Source organism: Chiloscyllium punctatum, chromosome 2, assembly GCF_047496795.1.
Source record: "Chiloscyllium punctatum isolate Juve2018m chromosome 2, sChiPun1.3, whole genome shotgun sequence".
Lineage (NCBI taxonomy): Eukaryota > Metazoa > Chordata > Chondrichthyes > Orectolobiformes > Hemiscylliidae > Chiloscyllium > Chiloscyllium punctatum.
In genome coordinates, this window is record NC_092740.1 from 46,629,098 (window position 1) to 46,652,138 (window position 23,041).

A 23,041-nucleotide genomic window follows, 5' to 3' on the forward strand; every position below is an offset into this window, starting at 1 on the left:
TGAAAAAGGCCGCAGCCTAATCAGTCTCTCTCTACAGCGCAAACTGTCCAATCCCAGCACCACCCATGTGAATCTTTTCTGAACCCTTTCAAGTTTAACAACAACTTTCCTATAGCAGGGAGACCAGAATTGAATGCAGTATTCTAAAAGTGACCTATCCAAAACCCTGTACAGCCTCAATGTGACCTCCCTTTACTCAGTGCACTGATCAATGACAGCAAGCATGCCAAACACAAAGCCATGCTCATTATCCCTAATCTGTCCTTGCCTTTCCAAAAGCATGTAAATCCTGTCCCTCAGAATACCCTCCAACAACCTACTCAATACTGAAATCAAGCTCACTGGTCTATAGTTATAGAGCCATAGAGATGTACAGCACAGAAACAGACCCTTTGGTCTAACTCATCCATGCCGACCAGATATCCCAACCTACCCTTGTCCCATTTGTCAGTACCCACCCCATATCCCTCTAAACCTTTCCTATTCATATACCCATCCAGATGCTTTTTAAATGTTGCAATTGTACCAGTCTCCACCACTTCCCCTGGCAGCTCATTCCATACACGCACCCCCTCTGCGTGAAAACGTTGCCACTTATATCTCTTAAATCTTCTCCTTCTCATCCTAAACCTATGCCCTCTAGTTCAGGACTCCCCCATACCAGGGAAAAGACTTTGCTTATTTACCCTATCCATGCCCCTTGTGATTTTATAAACCTCTATAAGGTCACCCCTCAGCCTCCAACACTCCAGGGAAAACAGCCCCAGCCTGTTCAGCCTCTCCCTGTAGCTCAAATCTTCCAACCCTGGGAACATCCTTGGAAATCTTTTCTGAACCTTTTCAAATTTCACAACATCATTCCAATAGGAAGGAGACCAGAACTGCACGCAATATTCCAACAAAGGCCTAACCAATGTCCTGTACGGTCGCAACATGACCTCCCAACTCCTGTACTCAATACTCAGACCAATAAAGGAAAGCATACCCAATGCCTTCTTCACTATCCTAGCTATCTGCGACTCTACTTTCAAGGAGCTATGAACCTGCACTCTAAGGTCTCTTTGTTCAGCAACACTCCCTAGGACCTTACCATTAAGTGTATAAGTCTTGCTAAGATTTGCTTTTCCAAAATGCAGCATCGCGCATTTATCTAAATTTAAACTTCATCTGCCACTCCTTAGTCCATTGGCCCATCTGATCAAGATCCCATTGTAATCTGAGGTAACCTTCTTCGCTGTTTACTACACCTCCAATTTTGGTTCATCTGCAAACTTAATAACTATACCTTCTATGTTCATATCCAAATCATTTATATAAATGACAAATAGTGGACCTAGCACCGATTCCTTGTAGCACTCCACTGGTCACAGGTCTCCAGCCTGAAAAACAACCCTCCATCACCCTCTGTCTTCTATCTTCGAGCCAGATCCATATTTATATGGCTAGTTCTCCATGTGTTCCACAAGATCTAACCTTGCTAACCAGTTTCCCATGGGGAACCTTGTTGAAAACCTTACTGAAGTCCATATAAATCATGTTCACCATTCTGCCCTCATCAATCCTCTTTGTTACTTCTTCAAAAAACTCAATCAAGTTAGTGAGGCATGATTTCCCAAGCACAAAGCCATGTTGACTATCCCGCATCAGTCCTTGCCTTTCCAAACACATGTACATCCTGTCCCTCCGGATTCCCTCCAACAACTTGCCCACCACCGAGGTCAGGCTCACTGGTCTATAGTTCTCTGGCTTATCCTTACCAACTTTCTTAAACAGTGGCACCACGTTAACCAACCTCTAGTCTTCTGGCACCTCACCTGTGACTATTGATGATACAAATATCTCAGCAAGGGGCCCAACAATCACTTCCCTAGCTTGCCACAGAGTTATCGGGTACACCTGATCAGGTCCTGAGGATTTTAACACCTTTATGGATTTCAAGACATCCAGCACTTCCTTCTCTGTAATATGGACATTTTTCAAGGTGTCACCATCTATTTCCCTACATTCTATTTCTTCCATGTCCTTCTCCACAGTAAACACTGATGCAAAATATTCATTCAGTATCTTCCCATGTCCTGCAGTTCCACACAAAGGCCGCCTTGCTGATCTTTGAGGGGCCCTGTTCTCTCCCTAGTTACCCTTTTGTCCTTAATATATTTGTAAAAACCCTTTGAATTCTCCTTAATCCTATTTACCAAAGCTATCTCGTGTCCCCTTTTTGCCCTCCTGATTTCCCTCTTGAGTATACTCCTACCACCTTTATACTCTAAGGATTCATTCGATCTCTCCTATCTATACCTGACATATGTTTCCTTCTTTCTCTTAACCTAACCCTCAATTTCTCTAGTCATCCAGCATTCCCTAAACCTACCAGTCTTTCTTTCACCGTGGGTGGCACGGTGGCACAGTGGTTAGCACAGCTGCCTCACAGCGCCAGAGACCCGGGTTCAATTCCCGATTCAGGCGACTGACTGTGTGGAGTTTGCACATTCTCCCAGTGTCTGCGTGGGTTTCCTCCGGGTGCTCCGGTTTCCTCCCACAGTCCAAAAATGTGCAGGTAAAGTGAATTGGCCATGCTAAATTGCCTGTAGTGTTAGGTGTAGGGGAATGGGTCTGGGTGGGTGTGCTTCGGCGGGTCGGTGTGGACTTGTTGGGCCGAAGGGCCTGTTTCCACACTAAGTAATCTAATCTAATCATCCAGACATTAATATACTGTCTCTGGATTCTTGTTATCTCATTTCTGAAGGCTTCCGATTTACCAACCGTCCCTTTACCCGTGAACATCTGCACCCAATCAGCTTTTTAAGATCTGGTCTTTCCTTTTCCATCACTCTTTTAAAACTAATAGAATTATGGTCGCTGGCCCCAAAGTGCTCCCCCACTGACACCTCAGTCACCTGTCCTGCCTTATTTCCCAAAAGTAGGTCAAGTTTTGCACTTTCTCTAATTGGTACATCCACATACTGAATCAGAAAATTTTCTTGTACACAAATAAATTCCTCTCCATCTATGGCAGTCCCAATCTATGTTTGCAAAGTTAAAATCCCTATCATAACCACCCTATTATCCTTACAGGTCACTGAAATCTCCTTCTAAATTTGTTTCTTAATTTCCCTCTGATTATTAGGGGGTCTAAAATACAATCCCAATAAAGTGATCATCCATTTCTTATTTCTCAGTTCCGCCCAAATAACTTGCCTGGATGAATTTCTGGGAATATCCTCCCTCAGCACAACTGTAATACTATCCCTTTTTAAAATCACCACTCCTCCTCTTCTCTTGCCTCCCTTTCTATCCTTCCTGTAGCATTTGTATCCTGGAACATTAAGCTGCCAGTCCTGCCCATCCCTGAGCCATGTTTCTGTAATTGCTATGATATCCCAGTCCCATGTCCCTAACCATGCCCTGAGCTCATCTGCCTTCCCTGTTAGGCCTCTTGCATTGAAAATAAATGCAGTTTAATTTATTTGTCCTTCCTTTTTCTCTGCTTTGTCCTTACCTGTCCTAACTGTTTGACTCGCTTCTTTTCTCAACTATACCAGTCTCAAATTGGTCTCTTTCCTCACTATCTCCCTTGGCACCCCCCTCTCCTACCTTACTAGTTTAAATCCACCAGAGCAGCTCTAGAAAATCTCCCTGCCAGTATATTAGTTTCCTTCCAATTTAGGTGCAATCCATCATTCTTGTACAGGTCACCTCTACCCCAGAAGAGATTCCAATGATCCAAAAATGTGAATCCTCCCTGTTTTTTTCTTCCAACTAAATAATGGCTAATGTGGTGCCAATCTCCAGTCAACCAGCACCTCAATGGTGTCTGTCGAAGGTACAAATATCTCCTCAGGAAGGGGCCCAGCAATCACTTCCCTAGTTTCCTATAAAGTTCTGGAATACAAGTGATCAGATCCCAGTAATTTATCCATCTTTATGCATTTTAAGATGTCCAGCACCTTCTCTTCTGTAATATGGACCCTTTTCAAGATAACACTAATTTCCCCAAGTTCTCTTGCTTTCATATTCTTCTCCACAATTTGTACGGACGTGAAATACTCATTTAGTATCTCACCCATGTTCTTTTACCCTTAATGTTTACCAAAGCTATCTCATGACCCCTTTTTGCCATCCTGATTTCCCTCTTAAGTATACTCCTACTGTTTTTATACTCTTCTAGGGATTCACTCAATCCCCATGTTTATACTTGAAATATGCTACCTCCTTTCTCTTGACCAGAGCTTCTCTAGTTATCCAGCATTTCCTGCATCTACCAGCCTTGCCTTTCATCCTAATAGGGACATACTGTCTCTGTACTCAATCTCATTTTTGAAGGCCTCCCAATTTCCAACCATTGTTTTACCTGTGATAACGGCTCCTAATCAACTTTTGAAATTTCTTGCCTAATACGCCAAAATTACTCTAATTTTGAACTTTTACTGATCGCTCCTTTTCCATAATTACTTTAAAACTGATAGAATTGTGATCTCTGGCCCCAAAGTGCTCCCCCACTGACACCTCAGTCACTTGCCCATTCTTGTGCACTTCCTAATGATAGGATGAAGAATAGTCCCAGCAGAGCCCTGGTTCTGGATGCCCATTCCTTAAGACGACGTGCACAATTTTTACCAGGACTTGGGAGAAGAAATATTTCACGTATCCGTAATTTACATTTAAAAGTGCATTTTACTCAGAGGTAATTTTGGTCACCCAGGTATTTGAAACATAACATTTGGGCTTTGGACAACTGAATGAAAGGACAAAATTGGTAAAATCCATTGAAAAGGTCAATGTTCTCTTTGGTACAGATCCAGGTAGACCTATGGGATTATTATGTATCATCACGAGTATATGCAAGAAGTGGTAAAGCTCTGTGTATTGGTCAAGCTGGCTAGTAATCTAAATTCCCTTCCCTTTAATTTTTTTTAAGACAGCAGTCTGCCATTGGAAAAAAGTACTTACACTTCCACAAGGATTTTGTTCACATTTCTTTACAGGATTAGTGCTGCTTGACTGATCCCACAGCCTATTATTATGGTTAAGGGCCTATAAATTCAATCTGACTGATAGATGTATAAGTGGTTTAATGTGGAGCCTTCAAGATACATTTTTGCTTTTAAGGGGATTGTTACTTGCTGGGACCTGTGTGAAGCAGCTGTCACCTCGATTGTATGCATTGGAAATGAATAACCAGATATTCCATCACAACCTGAAGGACATACACCCAAATACAGAAGCTGTTCCTGACTGCAGATGGCTGATCAGGAAGAGGCAAACAACTTCAACACAACACCAATGGAGTCACAATTCACAGGGGGGGCTGTGCACATTCATAACTGGCTCACTGCACCAAGGGGATTGTTAGCTTAGTTGGCTGGTTTGCGAAGCAGTGTGATGCCAACAGTACAGATTAAATTCCTGAACTAGCTGAGGAGACCATGAAAGTCCCAGCTTCTCAACTTTGTCCATAACCAGAGACATGTTAACCCACAGTCAAACTGCCCCTAGTCGTCTCTATTGGGAGGGCAGCCAGTGGTCCTCTGGGACTATGGTGACTTGCTTGATAAGATTTTTTTTTTGATTAGATTAGATTAGATTACTTACAGTGTGGAAACAGGCCCTTCGGCCCAACAAGTCCACACCACACCCGCCGAAGCGCAACCCACCCTACATCTATCCCTTACCTAACACTACGGGCAATTTAGCATGGCCAATTCACCTGCACATCTTTGGACTGTGGGAGGAAACTGGAGCACCCGCAGGAAACCCACGCAGACACGGGGAGAACGTGCAAACTCCACACAGAGAGTTGCCTGAGGCAGGAATTGAACCCTGATCTCTGGCGCTGTGAGGCAGCAGTGCTAACCACTATAAGGAATCAAATATTTGAAGGGATTTAAATACGTTGCCTGTGTTTTTAAAGAGTGATTTTTTTAAATTATAGTGAAGTCTTTAATGGATACATGAACTATATTTTGTTTTGTTTCAGCATGGCTACTGAGGTATGCCCATAATGAATACTGGTTATGTTGTAGAGTGTAAGGACAAAGAGAAGGATGGATAAGGCAGAGGTGTGGGTGAGCAATGAATGCTAGAGGCATTTTTCTGTTTTACTGAACAAGGATGGAAGCCTCTTAAACAGCCTACCTCAGCATACAGTAACCCTGTACACATGTCGTCTTTGGGCAGCAAGGCAGACTTCAATCCAACCATTTGGGACACTTTCCCCAACCACAACTCCACTAAGTCATACTTGAAGAGTCAGGAAATTTGCTGATTCCGCACACCTGACTGGAGCAATATTTTAACCTGTGGTTAAAATACAACATATTGTACATTTAAATGACATAGCCCACAATAAGGTGGTTCCCATTTGGTTCAAAATTTGCCTGGGTGAAACCTGGAAAAGAATGGAATGTTGCCTAGCTCCTGACTCATCATCCCTTTTAACACCTTGTGTGCACCTGAACATACTTCTCATTGTCTGGGAAAACTAGCCCACAAACCCCACAGAATGTTGAGACTCATGCATGGAGAATAATCAATTGAACAAAATTATGGAGGGCATTCACACCCACATGAATTGGTGGAAAAAAGGATCAAATAAAAATTTAAGAAAATTAGAATGTAATTTGTTGAAGTTCAAAAGCTGCATATAAAATCATATGGATCATTCTTTAAATTACAGACTGCACAAGTGATAATCACAAAGAACATAATTTACATTTTAATTGTAATCATTTAATAGGTTCAATGTCAGAATACTACATTAATATAAAACTTTGTCCGACTCAAACTTGTACCATCTAAAGGCCTTTGCATTTCTTCAACGTCTGAATGTTAAGTCACTCACTGCATTCTTGCTGGATACATTTAAAGGATTTCAGCAGAACTGGTGGAATAATTCATCACTGCTGCCAGTTAGGGACAACACATCCCACATTGAGATTACTGAGCTGTTAATGCCACCACATTCTGTACATCTCACTTTCTTTAAATTGCACTGTGGATTTTTTTTCCCCTGCAAGTGACAAATCTTAAAATACAAACCAGTTAACTGAAGAAATGCTATTTAGATTGCATATGTTTTTTAAAACAATTTGATCCTGTAGCAAGAAAACAATGAAATTTTATTAAAGTTGAATTTTTCTGCCCAACCCCAAGAGACTGTTATAGCAAAATTATTTTACTGTTCCTACTTTATATCCCTTTTGCCACATATTTGCTGACTGGTAAAATTAATGGGTGAACCAGTACTCTGTAAACAAACAGCATGAGGGGTTTAGAAACAGTGCTGAATCCTGAAAACAGCACTTTGGGAATGACTGCCTCTTTCACTATTGAAAAGAAAACTCCAGTTGCATTTGAACAACAAACATAATATTTTTCTTCAAACTTACTTTTTCTGTTGTGAAGATGTCATAACAGACTTGAACTCTGCTTCTCTCCACAGATGCTGCCAGACCAGACCTAGATTTTCCACAGCATTTCCTCTTTTACTTCCTAATCAAGATTTTGCTCTATAAACACTAATCAATGCTAATGGCACTTGAATTGAGTTATATTTGTAATTTTATCCCTTCTAATTATTAAGAAAATTTAGCACATAGGAACATCATTACTGAGAAATAATTACTAATGTTTAAGCCTATATTTATTTTGGTAACAAACAACTGGCTCCATAATTACTGGACTGAATATACAAATAGAAGAAGTAATAAGACCAACTAATACCAAAATTTGAATAATATCTTGACAGAATTAAAGATCTCTTCCTGGGACATGTGTGTTTTATATGCTACTATTATGTATATTAGACAGATAGTACTCCTTCAAAACATAATTACCAGTTTGAAGCATGAAATAATGTCTTGCATGTCCTGTCAAGTTTAAACATAAATACCGAGAGAGAGAAAGAAAGAGAGAGAGAGACAGAGAGAGAGCAGACTGAAGAAAGTATTGTAAACAGTGTCTGGAGATGCTCAGGAAAGCCAATAAAGCCAGCCAGAAGACAAAAGATTTACAACTATGTAATCGGTAAATATGAAGCCTGGATTGTGAAACTGCCCAATATGGAAACTCAAGGACAATGAATGTAATGACAGAATCTGACAAGAATATTTAATGTGTGTCTACATGTTCGGAATCCTTCTTTTGCTTGACAAGCACATTTTAAATTGACGAGCTCCAGGAAATGATTGTCAGTTCAATGTCGATTGTGGACAATGCTGTACTGATACATTTGCTTCTGATCACTTACTTTCAAAAATTTTTATTGGGAGTTACATTAAACACTGATATATATGCTTTGCACAGCCTTGTCTCTAAATACAAAGAATTGAACTTGATATTCCTGCCACATTCAACATTGCTGCCTTCAGTATCAGTCTATTTTACTATTAATGCAATCAACTTGATTCATTGTTCACTCAATTTAGATAAAATGTTTTTCACACTTAAGATATAAATTCCAACTCAGACTAGTTTTTAAAAAGAAGATTGTAAATTCATCCAAATGTAACTAAAATAATGCTCAAGTGTGAGTGGCAATACCAACTGCAAAGAGAATGTTACCCTTCTGTCCACACTGCAATGCACAGTTTTAAGCCCTTCCTTCAAAAACTATACTGTACTATACTGCAAAGAAGGTATAGAAAGAGATTCAGAGGCTGTTGACGAGATTCATTCCGGGTATCTCCATGACATAGATGTCTGAGCACTGTAGGGTGTGCCCAAGGACAAACACCAATGCAAATATCAACTGCTGTGGTAGGACCATCAATTCAGTGAGAGATAGTCTTTGGCCTGTCCAAAAATTGTTGTTCCTCCAGTGCAAACAGTTTACCACAGCCCAGTTTTGCAGACTGGCATCTTCCTGTGTCTCCAGCTGCACGCTGAAGAATGCATTCAAAACATTAAAGGGACTGCCACTGCAAAGACTTGATGGGGAAATGTCACTATCCATCTGCCACGGTATACTGAGGAGCTAGAAACTGTGTGAAACCACACAGCTAGCATCTTTGTCATGAAAATTATATTGTAAACATTGGTTGTGCTGTGTTTGTACTGAGGCATCTCAAAGTGCCAAATGCTGCATGGCAAGAACTTAAACTGCATTGCACTTACAATTATGTCAGTTTTAACTGTTATGGTATGTGAGTACCAAATTTTTTTTTTATAAATAAAGTATATATTTTTGGACAAAAAGCTGTATTGTCCTAAAATAACTCAGATCATTCTGAGTATATCCCTCTCCACAGCAAACCCCAAAAGCCTATCCATGACCATTATAACAAATTCAATTAAATGTCATTTCCAGCAAGCATGTTCTGCATCATCGCTTTTGCTGATATCTTTCTTCAGTTGATATAGAAACAGTCACATTTGGCTTGTTAGTGTAACATAATATCATTACGCTAAATGAATCTATAATGATTCCCAAAGACTTTTTTAACTTGAGCAATAAATTGATTTACAACAATATTGCAGAATGTTAGCTGTATCATGACAAAACAGTAATTTACATTGGTGCCAACAGAATGAATGGACCAAATTGTACCTTCTGTTACAGTACAGAAGGAGTCCATTCAGCAATATTGTAGACTAACAAACTCACTGTGTCATCAAAGTCATTTTCTAAATGTTGCTAAATTTCCAATGTCTGCAGAAAAATGTTGAGTGAAGACCAGGCACCTCTTCATGAAAATATTTAAGTATTTAATGTTAAGCCACTACAACAGGCTTTGGTGATTGGCAGTAGACAATACAAATTCCAAGCTGGTCTTAGGAGTTTTGTGGCCTGACAAAACCAGGAGCAGATCTATAAATGAATCTCAACATTTATTAATTTTATAGTTTGTCCATAGCCCAGACCATGATTGGTTTTGTTTTTAAACAATGGGTTACAATTTGTAAATATTTTACACTTACCATAGTTAAATATCAAAATACAGTTCAAAAGGTCTAAATGAAATTTCAATTCCACATCAAGCTTAATTGCACATTAGCTGTGCAGTGTCTGAATTTTGCCATAGATAATGGATTGAATTTATCAATGTCTTAAAGCAAGACAATCATCTTTATTCTGCTGCTAAAGCAATACTGTTTACTGTCATCCTGGAAATTATTTCTGTCAGGATTAGAAAAGAGCACCTAAGAAAAAGCTTCATTACTTTTCCACTTATTTTTCCTTTTAAAACTTGGCAGTTTGTTACTGGTTCCTTTGTAACTCATCCAATGAGTCAGTACTCTAGACAGCCATTTGTCCAAAGATTAATGTATCTCCTATTCAAAGGCCAATCTCTTTGAAGTATATTTTCAAATACTTGAAAAGTAGTGATCTGGATTCTATTCAGTGAGGTAATCTGTCTAGAAACCTGTCCCCGTGGATACTCTTCTATTCTTGATTCGATCGAAATGGCTGGTTTCCACAACATGCTCTTGGAAAATTAACAAATATAGGAAAAAAATTTAATTTTCTCTATATTGACCTGATTGAGAATGGTCAATATTCATTCGGTAATTTCTGCAAATCTTGATCTATATATAACCTCAACTCCAACATTCTTTCCCAATGCTGGCATCTCTATCAGTCAGTATGTGTTTTCCCTTTTATTAGTATATGTTTTTCACTTTTTTTCTTTTCCCTGTACAATTTCCTTACACCACAGGAAATAGGAATCCTCCAGTACCCTGTTTACACGATCATTCTTCTTATGCAAGCTATTTGTTTTTCTTACAGTGTGAAATGCCTTGGGGAAGCTTTCTACCTTAAAGTCACCTTATAAATGTAAGTGGTAAGTAATGAATAGTGGCAGGTTTTTCACCAGATGGCCAGCACTATGAAATTTCCAGCTAGAGTCACTTGAGGGGAACTCTAGCTGATTTTCCCTCTCTATTGCAAGGATTTTGAAATGTGTTAGAAGAAGCCTACTGTTTCCTTGTTCTGTTCTATTCAAGCACAGGTCCTGGAACCTCTGGTCTGTTGGATTTAATTCAATATCCAGCACCTTCTGCAGCTCATAGACCATTCAGGGAACTGATGCACAGAGTTTATTTGGTCACTATTTTCAAATATAGGAAATTGTTTTATTAAAAGGCCTTCGGCTATACAAAGGGAAATTGGCAATATAATAATCTTCCCTCTTTAAAAGTCATTAATATTTAAATCAAGTGCACATATTTAAATGCATTAATTCATCAACAGAACAAATATACTCTGTGAGGGATGCTATCAAACTGCAATATCTTCTCTCCTGCAGGCATGTTTCATAAATTACATTACTGTAACAAATGATAAGTGAGCAACTATGGAATTGCATGTGAGTGATGCAAGTGCCAGAGTCTGGGGCTTGTTTATCATATTTCAACTCCATATCCCAAACAGATATTGTAAGTCATTAACAGTTTTGAAAAATCACTTTTATTCATTTGATTTTTCATGTAATGTTTGGCTTCACAAACTGCAGCAGCACCTGCTAGAACCACAAATAGAATTGAACATGCTTACAGTAGCCCTCCTTACCACGCTAATCAATTAATGTTACACAGTGCCTTGAGACTGCAGACATTTTGATGCTGAAATTCCGTTGAGGCTTCCCTGGTCTTTTACTGCAAATCCAGCAGGGCTTTCATGGAAATGATGGGAATTGGTAATTCTGGCACCGTTACAATGAATGAGTATTGGAATCCCAACAAAATTCCATTTACATTATCTAAAACAAAATTGAATCCATGTGCAGTCTGCATTCTGTGCTACTTGATTTTCCAAAATAATTAAAAACTTCTAATTTCTAAATTATTAACCAATGCGTTGATCAAATAATATGCTTGTTACATGGAACTCACTGATGGAGTGGTGAAAAATGAATAGCATTACAGTCTTGCAAAAGATTTATATAATTCATAGCCTTGATGAGGATAGCTATTTTATCTTGCAAGATCATGCATTCTAATATCTCTGAATCTTCTTTTAGTATTTTTAAAGATGGTTAATATTTTTCATATTTTTAAACTCGTGTATTTTTGAAAAGACAATAATTTTGATTGTGTTACTGCATAAAATAGTTTCAGAGATTGTCAGTCTCATCCCATAGTTATACTGAGCAATCCAAGATAAACTGTATTATTTTTGTCATCCAGTGTTTCACAATCAGCTGCTACTTATAATTTGGAGTGCATTTGTGAAAAAAAACCTTACCTCTAACATCTGCTGAAAATCTAGCTGAATGGCGTGATACAAAGAGTTTGAGTTCCTGATCTAGGTTGCAGGCTATCAAGTCTGTGTCCCAAGAGCGGATACCTGGAAAGAAAAGCAGCAACATGGGATTATTTCTAGCAGGTACTAGGATCCATAGTAAAGAAACCTTGCACAATCTCTATTTCAGGTTGCATTTGAAATGGTGATAATTAAATGTTAACCCTCTGGATGCAGACTTAAAGCTTGGTGCATGTGAACATAGAAATACCTTTTTCTATAGAGACTAAGAATTTACCTTGAATGCCCAAACACCATGAAAAGATTCCGATGTCATTATAGAGTACATTGAAACAGCTCAAAAGTAACTCATTTTGTTTTTATTTAATTAACATTGTCTAGGACTGAACTATATGTCAGAAAATTCCAAACTAAATTTTCAGTAGCTGGTAAAGGTAGCTACTCGCAGGCAGGGCATTCAAAGTGCCACTGAAGTGCTTCTACAGCTGACCAATGACCAATTACCCACACTGACTAGTGCTAATGTGTAGCCATGAGGTCCACACAGATTTGGCCTTGGTTCTAATGTCCTTAAAGGCTAACAAATCTGATGACACTAACTTATATACTGAAAATATGGACTTGGCTAAGACATTGGTGAGCTAGTCCCATTCATATATATATTAAATTAAAACGGTGCCTGCATAGGACATCACAATTAAAAAGGGTAAAAAAGCACTTCATGCTTAACATTAAAGTGAGGAAAATGTCCATTTCAACAATATGTCTCAGTTTTGATGAAATATAACTTCACATAGGTTCATGATCATGACCACTAGATTTTATCAGACAGTTATGTCTTCATCAGTCTTCTTTAATTCAAGGTAAAATAAAGCAGCATAGAGACAAGCCACGTGTCCTCATAGTAAATCTGCCCAGAGATAAGCTTATATGACTTGGTTGCCATGGAGACAAGGAACCGTGTCAAAATTTAATGAAAGTAAAATGCAAGCATTAACACCTGGAAAGAGGAGAACAGGCTGTAGTGAGTGTAATGAGGTCAACCAAATAGACCTCAGACTATTAGTTCCCTGATTGGATTAGATTAACCCCCCTGCCCCAATCAGGGAGCTCTGGCTGAAAGATATAAACAGGAGTGTTAGAGGTTTTGTTCACTAAGACCTAGTTCTGAGGGAGCTGGATCAGTGTCAAGGACTCTCCATGTGTAAATAAAGGGTGACTTGGTGACGGGATACAGCCTCTGTGGAGTTGTTTCACAGGCAATGTTCTTGCTGCATACAGACTTTCAATATCACCCTGAGACATTTGAGAAAGGTACAACAGGTACTGCTGTGCTAAGCATGGAAAAGAATTGATTTTGGCTTAACTTCCAAGCAGAGTACATGGGAGAAATGGGCCAACTATTCAATGGAAGCTTGTGGAGAGTTAAAGAATAAAATGTTGCTGCTGGAAATCCATTTGAGTATGTTCAGAAAAATAAGTGAAAGTGATTTTGTTTAAAAAGATACAGAACAATTCACCGTAATTCAGAAAGAGGATATTCTGGAGGAGCTTAACTTTAAATAATATTTTGCTTTAAATTTTGCCTGAAATAGAAAGCTGTGTTTCTACTCAGTGTGATGTAATATATAAAATGTCGTGAAACTTTAGCTGTTTTAAGAAGTTAGAGAATACCTTTTCTGTTAAGTCAATTAGTCATATACTAACATTGAGTTGATGTTGATTTCAGATTGTTTATTCACAGCAAATGTCCTAAGATGTGAAATCTCTGTGTGGTCTTGTGTGTTGGTCACTGGAAAACTCATTCATAAACTTACGTAACCCTCCAAGGCTATTGGGACATTCACATGAAGGCACCACTAACATGATCAAGTGTACATTTCAAGACTGATTTATTTTGATTCCAAGTGTTACATTTCCTGTTCATTTATTATGAATATCCTTGATCAATATTAATATACAGTCTGCCCCTGTACCTAAGGAATTGGGAGGGCAGAATAGTGATTCCTTTAGTTTTTACCATAAAGGAACTGGAACAGATGGATATCAATGTCCTTGACTGGCAGCGCAAAGATGCCTTCAAGGAGCATTCATCAATTCTGTCACCGGCCATCATCCCTCACAACCATAGAAAACAATTCTATAATGAGTAATAAAGTGGCCTTTATTCTATAATGCTGTACAATTCCTATTATATCTCTCACATGCATTGAAATAGCTGAAGTTCCTTCATGGGAAGATGACGGTATTGTAGTGGTATTGTCACTGGGGAGTAGACCAGACACTGAGGCAATGCTCTGGAGCCTGGGTTTGGATCCCACCACATAGATGATGAATAATAATCAAAAACCTGGAATTAAAACTAAAATGGTCACCCATAATCCACGGTTGATCAGCACAAAACGATTGGGTTCATTAATGTCCTTCAAGGGAAGAAAACCGCCACCTGGGTCTGGCCTACATGTGACTCCAGACCCACAGAAATGTGGTTGACTCTTAACTGTGCTCTGAAATGGTCTAGCAAGTCACTATGTCATAACAAACTGCTAAAAATTCTTTTAAAAAAGGAATTAAACAGGCCAGGCCACCTGCTATCAAATAAGGCACTGATAACTGCTAAGACAAACTAAATCAACACTGCAATTGAAAGAAAAGACTCCACAAATGTCCTTATCCTCAATGATGCGGGAGCTCAAAGATGAAAGGATAAGGCTGAAGCATTTGCAACCTTTGATTCAGTCCATTTGATATTGGATACTGCAAAGGCTATGGCAATAGTACAGAACATATGCTCCCGAACTAGTTGTACCTTTAGCTAAGCTGTTCCAGCAACAATGCTGGCATCTACCTAACAATATGGAGATTTGCCCACATATGTCCCGTTCACAAAAGACAGCACAGATCCAAGCTAGCAATTACTGCCCTATTAATCTGCTCTCAATCATTAGTGAAGTAATGGAAGGTGTCATCAACAGTGCTTTCCAGCAGCACTTGCTCACCAATGCCCAGCTTGGATTGCACCAGTGTCATTCAGCTCATGACCTCATTACCACATTTGGTTCAAATACAGACAAAGAGCTGAACTCAAGAAGGGAAGTGGGGTTACTGTCCTTGACACATTTAGCTAAATGCATTTTCAAGGAGCCCTCACAAAGTTTACAATCAGTGGGAATCAGAGGAAAATATCCATTGATTAATATCACACCTAGTACATAGGAAGATGATTGTGGTTGTTCAAGGTCAGTCATCTCAGTTCCAGGACGCCCCTGCAAGAGTTCCTCAGGGTAATGCCCTAGGCCCAAACCTCTTCAGCTGCTTCATCAATGACTTTCCCTCCATCATAAGGTCAGAAGTGGGTATATTTGCTGATGATTGCACACTTGTCACTCCTCAGATACTGAAACAGTGCATGCCCTAATGCAGTAAGACCTCAACAATATCCAGGCTCAGTTGATAAAGTGGCAAGCAATATTCAAACCACACCAGTGCTAGGCAATGGCCACCTCCAAGCAGAGAAAAATATAACCATCACCCTTGACATTCAATTGTATTGCCATCACTGGACCTCTGCTATCAATATCCTGGAAGCTACTATTGACAAGGAACTGAACTGGACTAGCCACAAGTACCATGGCCACAAGAGCAGTTCAGAAGCTAGGAATCTTCACCTGGCCAATTAACTCACCTCCTGACTTCCCAAATCCTGTCTACAATCTGCAAGGCACAAGTCAGGAGTGTGATGGAATGCTTCTTATTTGTCTGGATGAGTGCAGCTCCAACAACACAAGAAACTTGATACCATCCAGGACAATGTAACCGGATGGACTGGCACAAAATTCTCAAACTTTTCTCTCCACCACTGGTGCATAGCAGCAGTAGTGTGTACTAGCTACAAGGCTCCTTTGACCTTTCCAACGCAAAATTATTAACATCTAAACTGACAAGGCTCCATCACCACCTCCAAGATCCCATCCATGCCACTCACCATCCTTTTGTCATTCTTTCAGTGTTGATGCTTCAAAATTGTGCAACTCCTTCCCTAATGGCACTGTGATTGTACACACAATCTGCAGCTATTCTGGATGTCAACTCATCATCTTCTCAAGGATAATTAGGGAGAGACAAGTAAGTGTTGGACCCACCAGCAAAGCCCATATCTTTAAATGAAAGAGATGCTTTGGACATAGCTACAGTTGAATTTCATTCAAATTTTGTTAAATTTCCTGATAAATATTCAATTAAATCCTCAATCTGTCCATTTGGTTTTCCTAGTGTGATTTGAGGCTATATGGACCATGGTCCTACTTGGCAACAATACAAAGAGAATATTGCATACAATAATGCTCCATGTATTCAACAATCATGGTTTGTTTTCTGCTAATCAAAATTTTAAACTGACTCCTAGGGTCAAGTATTTAGTTACTGAATTCCAATCAAGCCGATAAAATCCAAACCATAAGATAGTCTACTGTTGCATCTATTTACAGTTAAACTTGCCAGTGATATACACATAGATGCACTTCTTTCTTTAAAAGCGACAGCAAGACTGCGTGACTAATTAGTTTAATGTCCAGGCATGAATCCAATTCCTAGATTAAATGCTGCAGTGAAAAGGGTGGGTCATTTCAAAGGCAATTCCTTGGGACCAAGGCTAGTATCTGTTAGATTAGTGCTGCGACATGTTTGACTGTCTATAATAGTGGGTCCTTCACAACACTTCCCCAAAGCACATGCTTTATTCTCAGCATGCATCTCTCCCTACCTAACAGGTACAAATGACTCTCACCACTTACCATCACTGCTGCATTTCACTATTGTATATTTAAACTCATCTGTTTCAGTGACAGATAAATACCCAGATGATGTAACAGAAGTTATTTATATATCTGGAGAATGTATTGTTCACATTAAACATGAATTTAATGGGAAACCTCACCTTCAAACAAAATTACTCGTAATTAAAAGCCGAGCATTTATTGTTCACCCTTCAGTTTTACAGAATTCTGTGGATTGCTAGGCCACTTCAGAAGCAGGTAAGAGTCAGCCATGTTAGTGTGGAGCTGGAGTCACATATTGGCCAGATTGGACAAGGATGGCAATTCTCCTTCCATAAGAATGATATCAGTGAACTAATGGAGTTTTCACAACAACTGGCATCATTGTGGTCATAGGCACCATCTTTTTGTTTGTTTTTCTAATGAATTAAATTTCTCTAACTGCCATAAGAAATGAAACCCCTATCTTACCACACCAATCTGAAAACAAGGATGCTTCTAGATGTCAAAAGGATGCACAATAAAACTTTAATATCTACTTCTATAAAATATTGCACATTAGTAGAAATCTAACTCATATTGTGGAACACAATTTTCTCAACAGATATTTTGTTGCAGTATAACATTTATTTAGGAAATTGCAATGTATGTGCTTTTGCCCATCATCAATATAAATTCTGACTGCAGGTTTGGAAAGTCAGTGAGCTCAGATTCTGAAAATGGAGGATAAGCAAGAATGCATACAATGCATTCTGTACACTGTAATGGTATCTCCTGAGCTGATTAAAAATTTGTTATAATACATTATGAAAATAACAGGAAATTGGGCAAATATCTAAAATGTGCAAGTCATTTGTTTCCCACTGTAACAGGAAAGCAATTAAATCAAATAAAAGGTCATTTTTCATGGTTAAAAAATATATAGTTTAAAAAGCAGCAGCCTTTACGACTTTCTCCTTGTATAATAACGCATTCACCAGCTTCACCAGCTGTCTGAAGATTGTTGGGCATCATGTCTAACTGTCACTCATTTTATTCATAAACACAACCATATACTTATGAATAATACTGTGAAGTGTATGCCTCCCTTATTCAGATGCAAAACTGGAGCCTTCCACTCTCAATTAGTGACAAAGGGGAAAATAAATTCAAAATTAACCCAACATTCAAAAAGCATGTAGGTCCCTGTTGATTGAGAACAGAATAGCAACCAGTGACTATGGAGAAATCGCTTGTTCTAGTTGCCCCACCCATCTGAATGAACAATGAGACATGGAGTCCACAAGCCTAAGGAAATATAAATAGGGAAGCTAACAGAAGGGACAGGTGGGGCTGCTGAAAACACGGCTATAATAATAATTATTAATACATTTATTCAAGATGTAAATGAGCCACCTACATTTAATTAATGATGGAAGTGATGATGGATGTATTCTTTCACAATATTCTTTTTATTCTTCTATTAATTCATACAAGCACAAAGCTTCAGTAATCTGTAAAATGTGCTTTCATTCATACTGATTCAGTTCTGGTTCTAATAGAGACGTTTTTGGCTGTAATTACTGTTGTATTTTCAATTGATATCCAAATCTTTCTACTCTATTTGCATATTACATATTATTATGCCCGTCACACTAATTAATCCCCAATGCAGAGATGGGGTCTCGATATGAAATATCCATGATTGTATCTATTATGAACACCAAATAACGCTTGGCAACACTCCAGTTTTCCAGAATAATCTAACACATCTGTAATAAAGTCTTTAAAACATCAAGAAAATGTATCTCCACACATCTTTAAAACAGAATAAAATCATACGCTCTCTCCACTTACACACCCTATACCTTTAGGTCTACTAACAATTAATGTCATGCACGCAAACGCGCTTTGCATTCGTGTTTTTAAAGGTGTTGGGAGTTTCTAGAACATATGGGTGGGCTGGGGGTCTGGGGGTACTGGGGAGGGACACCCCCTGGAAGTTGCAGGACTACAATTCCCAGCAGGCTCCTGAGCCAGCGTCCCTCCCTTTGTCTGAGTGTTCCCCAGCAGCTTCCGGACAGACCGCAGTGCGGAGACTGCACCACGCCCACGAGCCGGTACCGGCTCAATGAATGGGAAGCAGCAGCGGCAGCAGCTCAGGGCATTGCCAGGCACGTTTCTCACTGTCACTCGGTTTTCTCTTTATTGTCCCTTTTTATATTCAAAACTTAACCCATCCTCAAAAAAATAAACATGCCTTTTTTTTGCGCTTCCCTCTGTTAGGTACAGCAACCTGCGATCAAAGCAGGATTCTGCTGCTGTCAGCTTCAGACAGTGACAAGTGAGACTCAAATCGCTTTTACACAGAGTGGGGGGGGGGGGGAAAGGACAACGCCTTTAGACTCGCTAAACCCATGCAACGCTTCAAATGTCCTGCCCAGAAGAAAAACTATGGCCTTGTCAATGCGAAACATCAAATAGGATATATTTTGAAATGAAAGCTATGTTAAGATCCTGCACTAAGTTTCCCTGCAGCAACGCACAAACAATAAAAGGGCGGCTACAGTTCGTTGCACAGGACGCCTGCGTGCATTGTTACACATGCTGGTGAACTGCACAGATTTAATACCATTTTTAGACGTACTTTTTTTTTGTTGGTTTAGTTGATTTGGCAAAGATCTGCATGGAACGAAATGGTAAAGAGCGAGTGGAAGTCGATTTGAGTGCATGATCCCATTAATTCGACCTCCGCGTTTGAAACAACACTTTAATATTATCTGTCAAATATTGTGCAGAGTGAATTTTGTCCACTTCAAATAAATGCGCTTAACGTTCAAAAAAAGTCAGATTTCCGGAATTGCCTTTCATGGTAACTTCGATCCGCAACATGCGCCAACAGATGATTTAATGTTAGGTAGACCGGGAGGGATGGGTTCTCGTTCAGCCGTATTAATTATATGGTTTTAATCCACAATATAAACTACAGATTCAAAGAAACTGCACTCCTTAAATGAATCGGTGCTCCCATTCCCTCGATCTGAATCGTATTGATTTCTTCAAGGTTATCACTAAATCGCTGATACATCACAGCTGGATTTCCAAAAGCAGGAGCAACTGGCTTCCAAATCATTAAAATGTGATTTTATTTTTTTAAAGAAAAGTTACAACGTTACATTTAAGTTCAGTATTCAGAAACTGAACATTGTCCTCTGCGTTTATCCCTAATGCTCCGCGTTATTGTATTACTTAATGCTGCAGGCAAGTCCCTTACCTCGCTCTATATCTGAAATGGCACATCTCAGATGATCTTCGGTAACAATTTCCCCAATAACTACTAGCAAATAGAACTTATTGTCGAGGAAACGGTGAGTCAGGCTTGTGTTTGATGGTGATGGGCTTAGTTTGCTACACGAAGCTTCTGGGTCCTCCTCTATGGTCGCCATCCTCAGCCTCTCTGGCCGTACTCGGCACTAGACAGGGAGTGAGTGAGCCTGAGAGGCGAGGCTTGTCCGCTTTTATAGAGCAGACGTTAGCCGGCTCCAGGGGAGGAGAGACAACGAAACTGCCTACTTCACATCGCCTACTGATGTCATCGGCAGCGAATCAGACCCACGGCAAGCAGAGGCTGAACGTCCTCCAGTTTGCAGCAATCGTTGGATTACAGTGCAGACAAGATTCCGCCAAGTTTTATTGTTTTGATTTCTCAACAGCTCTGTCCTCTCCTAGCCTTCTCCCTCTCATACTCAGGGTCAGGATATATCCAGGATTAACGCCCCTTGTTGCCAAATATTAGTTCAGGCAGAGCTGAGCGAATGTTGTAATAAATAATGACATTAAGGATGTTTCACTTACTTGAATAAAGACCACATCTAAATGATTGTGTGCTTGAACCATTAGCTATTGACTATTGCTCAGTGGACACTGTGATAACCTTCAGCATGAATCTTAACTCATCAATGGCACACAATGAGATGTTATAGAAGGAGAGAAACATAGAAAGATGGATGGAGCAGCAAAAGGCCATTAGGTTTATCATGGCCACTGTATGCGAACCATCCACCTGTTGACCCTGTAGTAGTCAAGTAAATATCCAAGTGGTCGTTTTAAATGCAATGAATATTTGCACCTTTGTCACCCAAAAGTGAATCATCTCATTGTCAGTGAAAAGAAAATTACTCCTCAACTCCCCTTTAATGCTTCCACTTCTTAGTGTCAGATCCATGATTATTGGCCTCTTTGACTACTCCTTCCCATCCATTCTGTCTTGGCCCACTGCAATTAGATCTTCCCTAAGCTTTCTCTGTTCCAAAAAACAACAAACTCAACTGATTTTTGATTTCTGATTACTAAAGTTCTAGATATCTGGCAACTTCCTAGTAAATGTCTACTGTATCCTCAGTAATGAGGACATCCTTCCTGTAAAGTCGTGGACAGATTGAACACAATGCAATGATGTTACAACCAGGTGAGGAGAAGAGATTAAACCTCTTTTTAAATCCTTCTTGGTCCATTGCAAAACTTATTTAAGTAAATCATTTTAGGACACAGATATCATACTTTAATTAAAGATGCAGCTAACTAGATCAAAATGAATGAATCCATTATCAAAGATTTCCTGAGTGAAAGAAAGGAATTTGATTCCTACTAAGCCTGACATAATTTATAAAAACAAGAAACTAGACACATGTAGTGAGTTTAAAAGTGTGAGGGTTTGTTTCAAAGCAAAAGAATAAATGCCATCAAGTTTAAAAGCTCTTCAATGAGGTGTTGGAATTTAGGGTGAAATCTTAGTTGTTTAATTATTAACTAGTTCCCTCACCAGTGGCAAAACCCTTTTTGAGTTTATAATGAACGGCTGTTTTCTGAAGTTGATTTTTCACCATCTTCCAAGATGCTGAGGAAAAACTAGGGGGAGATGATCAGTGAATGGGAACTGATATATGGGGACAGTGGAGAGGGAAACTAGGGCAAATAAAAAACACAATGAGAAGGAAGAAATGTGATAGGCAAAGAACTCAAAGACAAGAATCAAACAGATCTATAGCTCATAATAGCGTGAATGGGATTAAGAATGTTAAGAAAAATAGACAAGCCTTAAGGCCTTATAGCTTAATGCACAAAGCATTTGCAATACAGTGAATAAATTAATCACACAAATAGATACAATTTAGTTGGGATTACAAAATCACTGCTATAGGGTGACCAGGGATGGGAACTGAATATCCAAGAGCGTTCAATTTTTTGGAAGGACAAACACAAGGGAAAAGGAGGTGGGGTAAAGAGTAAATTAATGCAACAGTGAGGAAGCTCTGGTAAAGGGGAATCTGTATGGGTAGAGCTTAGAACACCAAGAGGCAGAAAACAGTAATGGGAGCTGTGTGTAGACTTCCAAACTGTAGTGGTAATATTGGGGAAGGCATTAAACATGAACTTAGAGAAGCAAGAAAAAGATAAATCTATGGGATTATGGATAATAGTAAATCTGGATTATATTAGTTATGGGTTCTTTAATCTGCATATAGATTGGACAAATCAAATCAGCAACAATACTACAGTGGAGGAGTTTATGGAGTGTATATGGGATAGTTTCTGGATCAATACAATGAAGAGCTACAGAACAGGTCTGTTACAAGTTGAAACAGAAGTAGTTATGAAGTGGACCAAAGAGATGGCAGATCAATTAAATACTTTGGTTCTATCTTCACAAAGGAAGACACAAATACATGTCCCAAAAACGTAAGGGAACACCGAATATAGTGAGAGGGAGGAACAGTGTATTAGTAGGAAAATGTTGTTGGGGAAATTGGCAGGATTCAATCCTGATAAATCCCCAGAGCCCAATAATCTACATCCCAGTGTATTTAAGAAAAGTAGCCCTAGAAATAGTGAATGCGTTACTAGTCATTTTTCAAGATTCTATCAATTATTCTGGAGATTGGAGGGTAGCTAATGTATTCCACTCTTTAAAAAAAAGTTAGGAGAAAACAGAGAATTATAGATAGGTTAGCCTGACATCAGTTGTTGGGAAATACTATTGCCCATTATAAAGGATCTATTAGAGCATATGGAAAACAGTGAG

At 39.1% G+C, this 23,041-nt stretch overlaps 1 protein-coding gene across 1 annotated transcript in view; it reads right to left on the reverse strand.

The window, feature by feature from the left end:
* Window positions 1-20,456, reverse strand: part of map1b (microtubule-associated protein 1B) — a 131,273-nt gene extending 110,817 nt beyond the window's left edge. Inside the window, exons 1-2 of the mRNA XM_072581981.1 lie at window positions 20,234-20,456; window positions 12,188-12,289 (exon numbers count right to left, since the gene is read on the reverse strand). Coding sequence (XP_072438082.1) covers window positions 12,188-12,289; window positions 20,234-20,405 — 274 coding nt within the window. The 5' untranslated portion in view covers window positions 20,406-20,456. The remainder of the gene's footprint in view (window positions 1-12,187; window positions 12,290-20,233) is intronic.
* Between the last annotated feature and the right edge of the window lie 2,585 nt (window positions 20,457-23,041).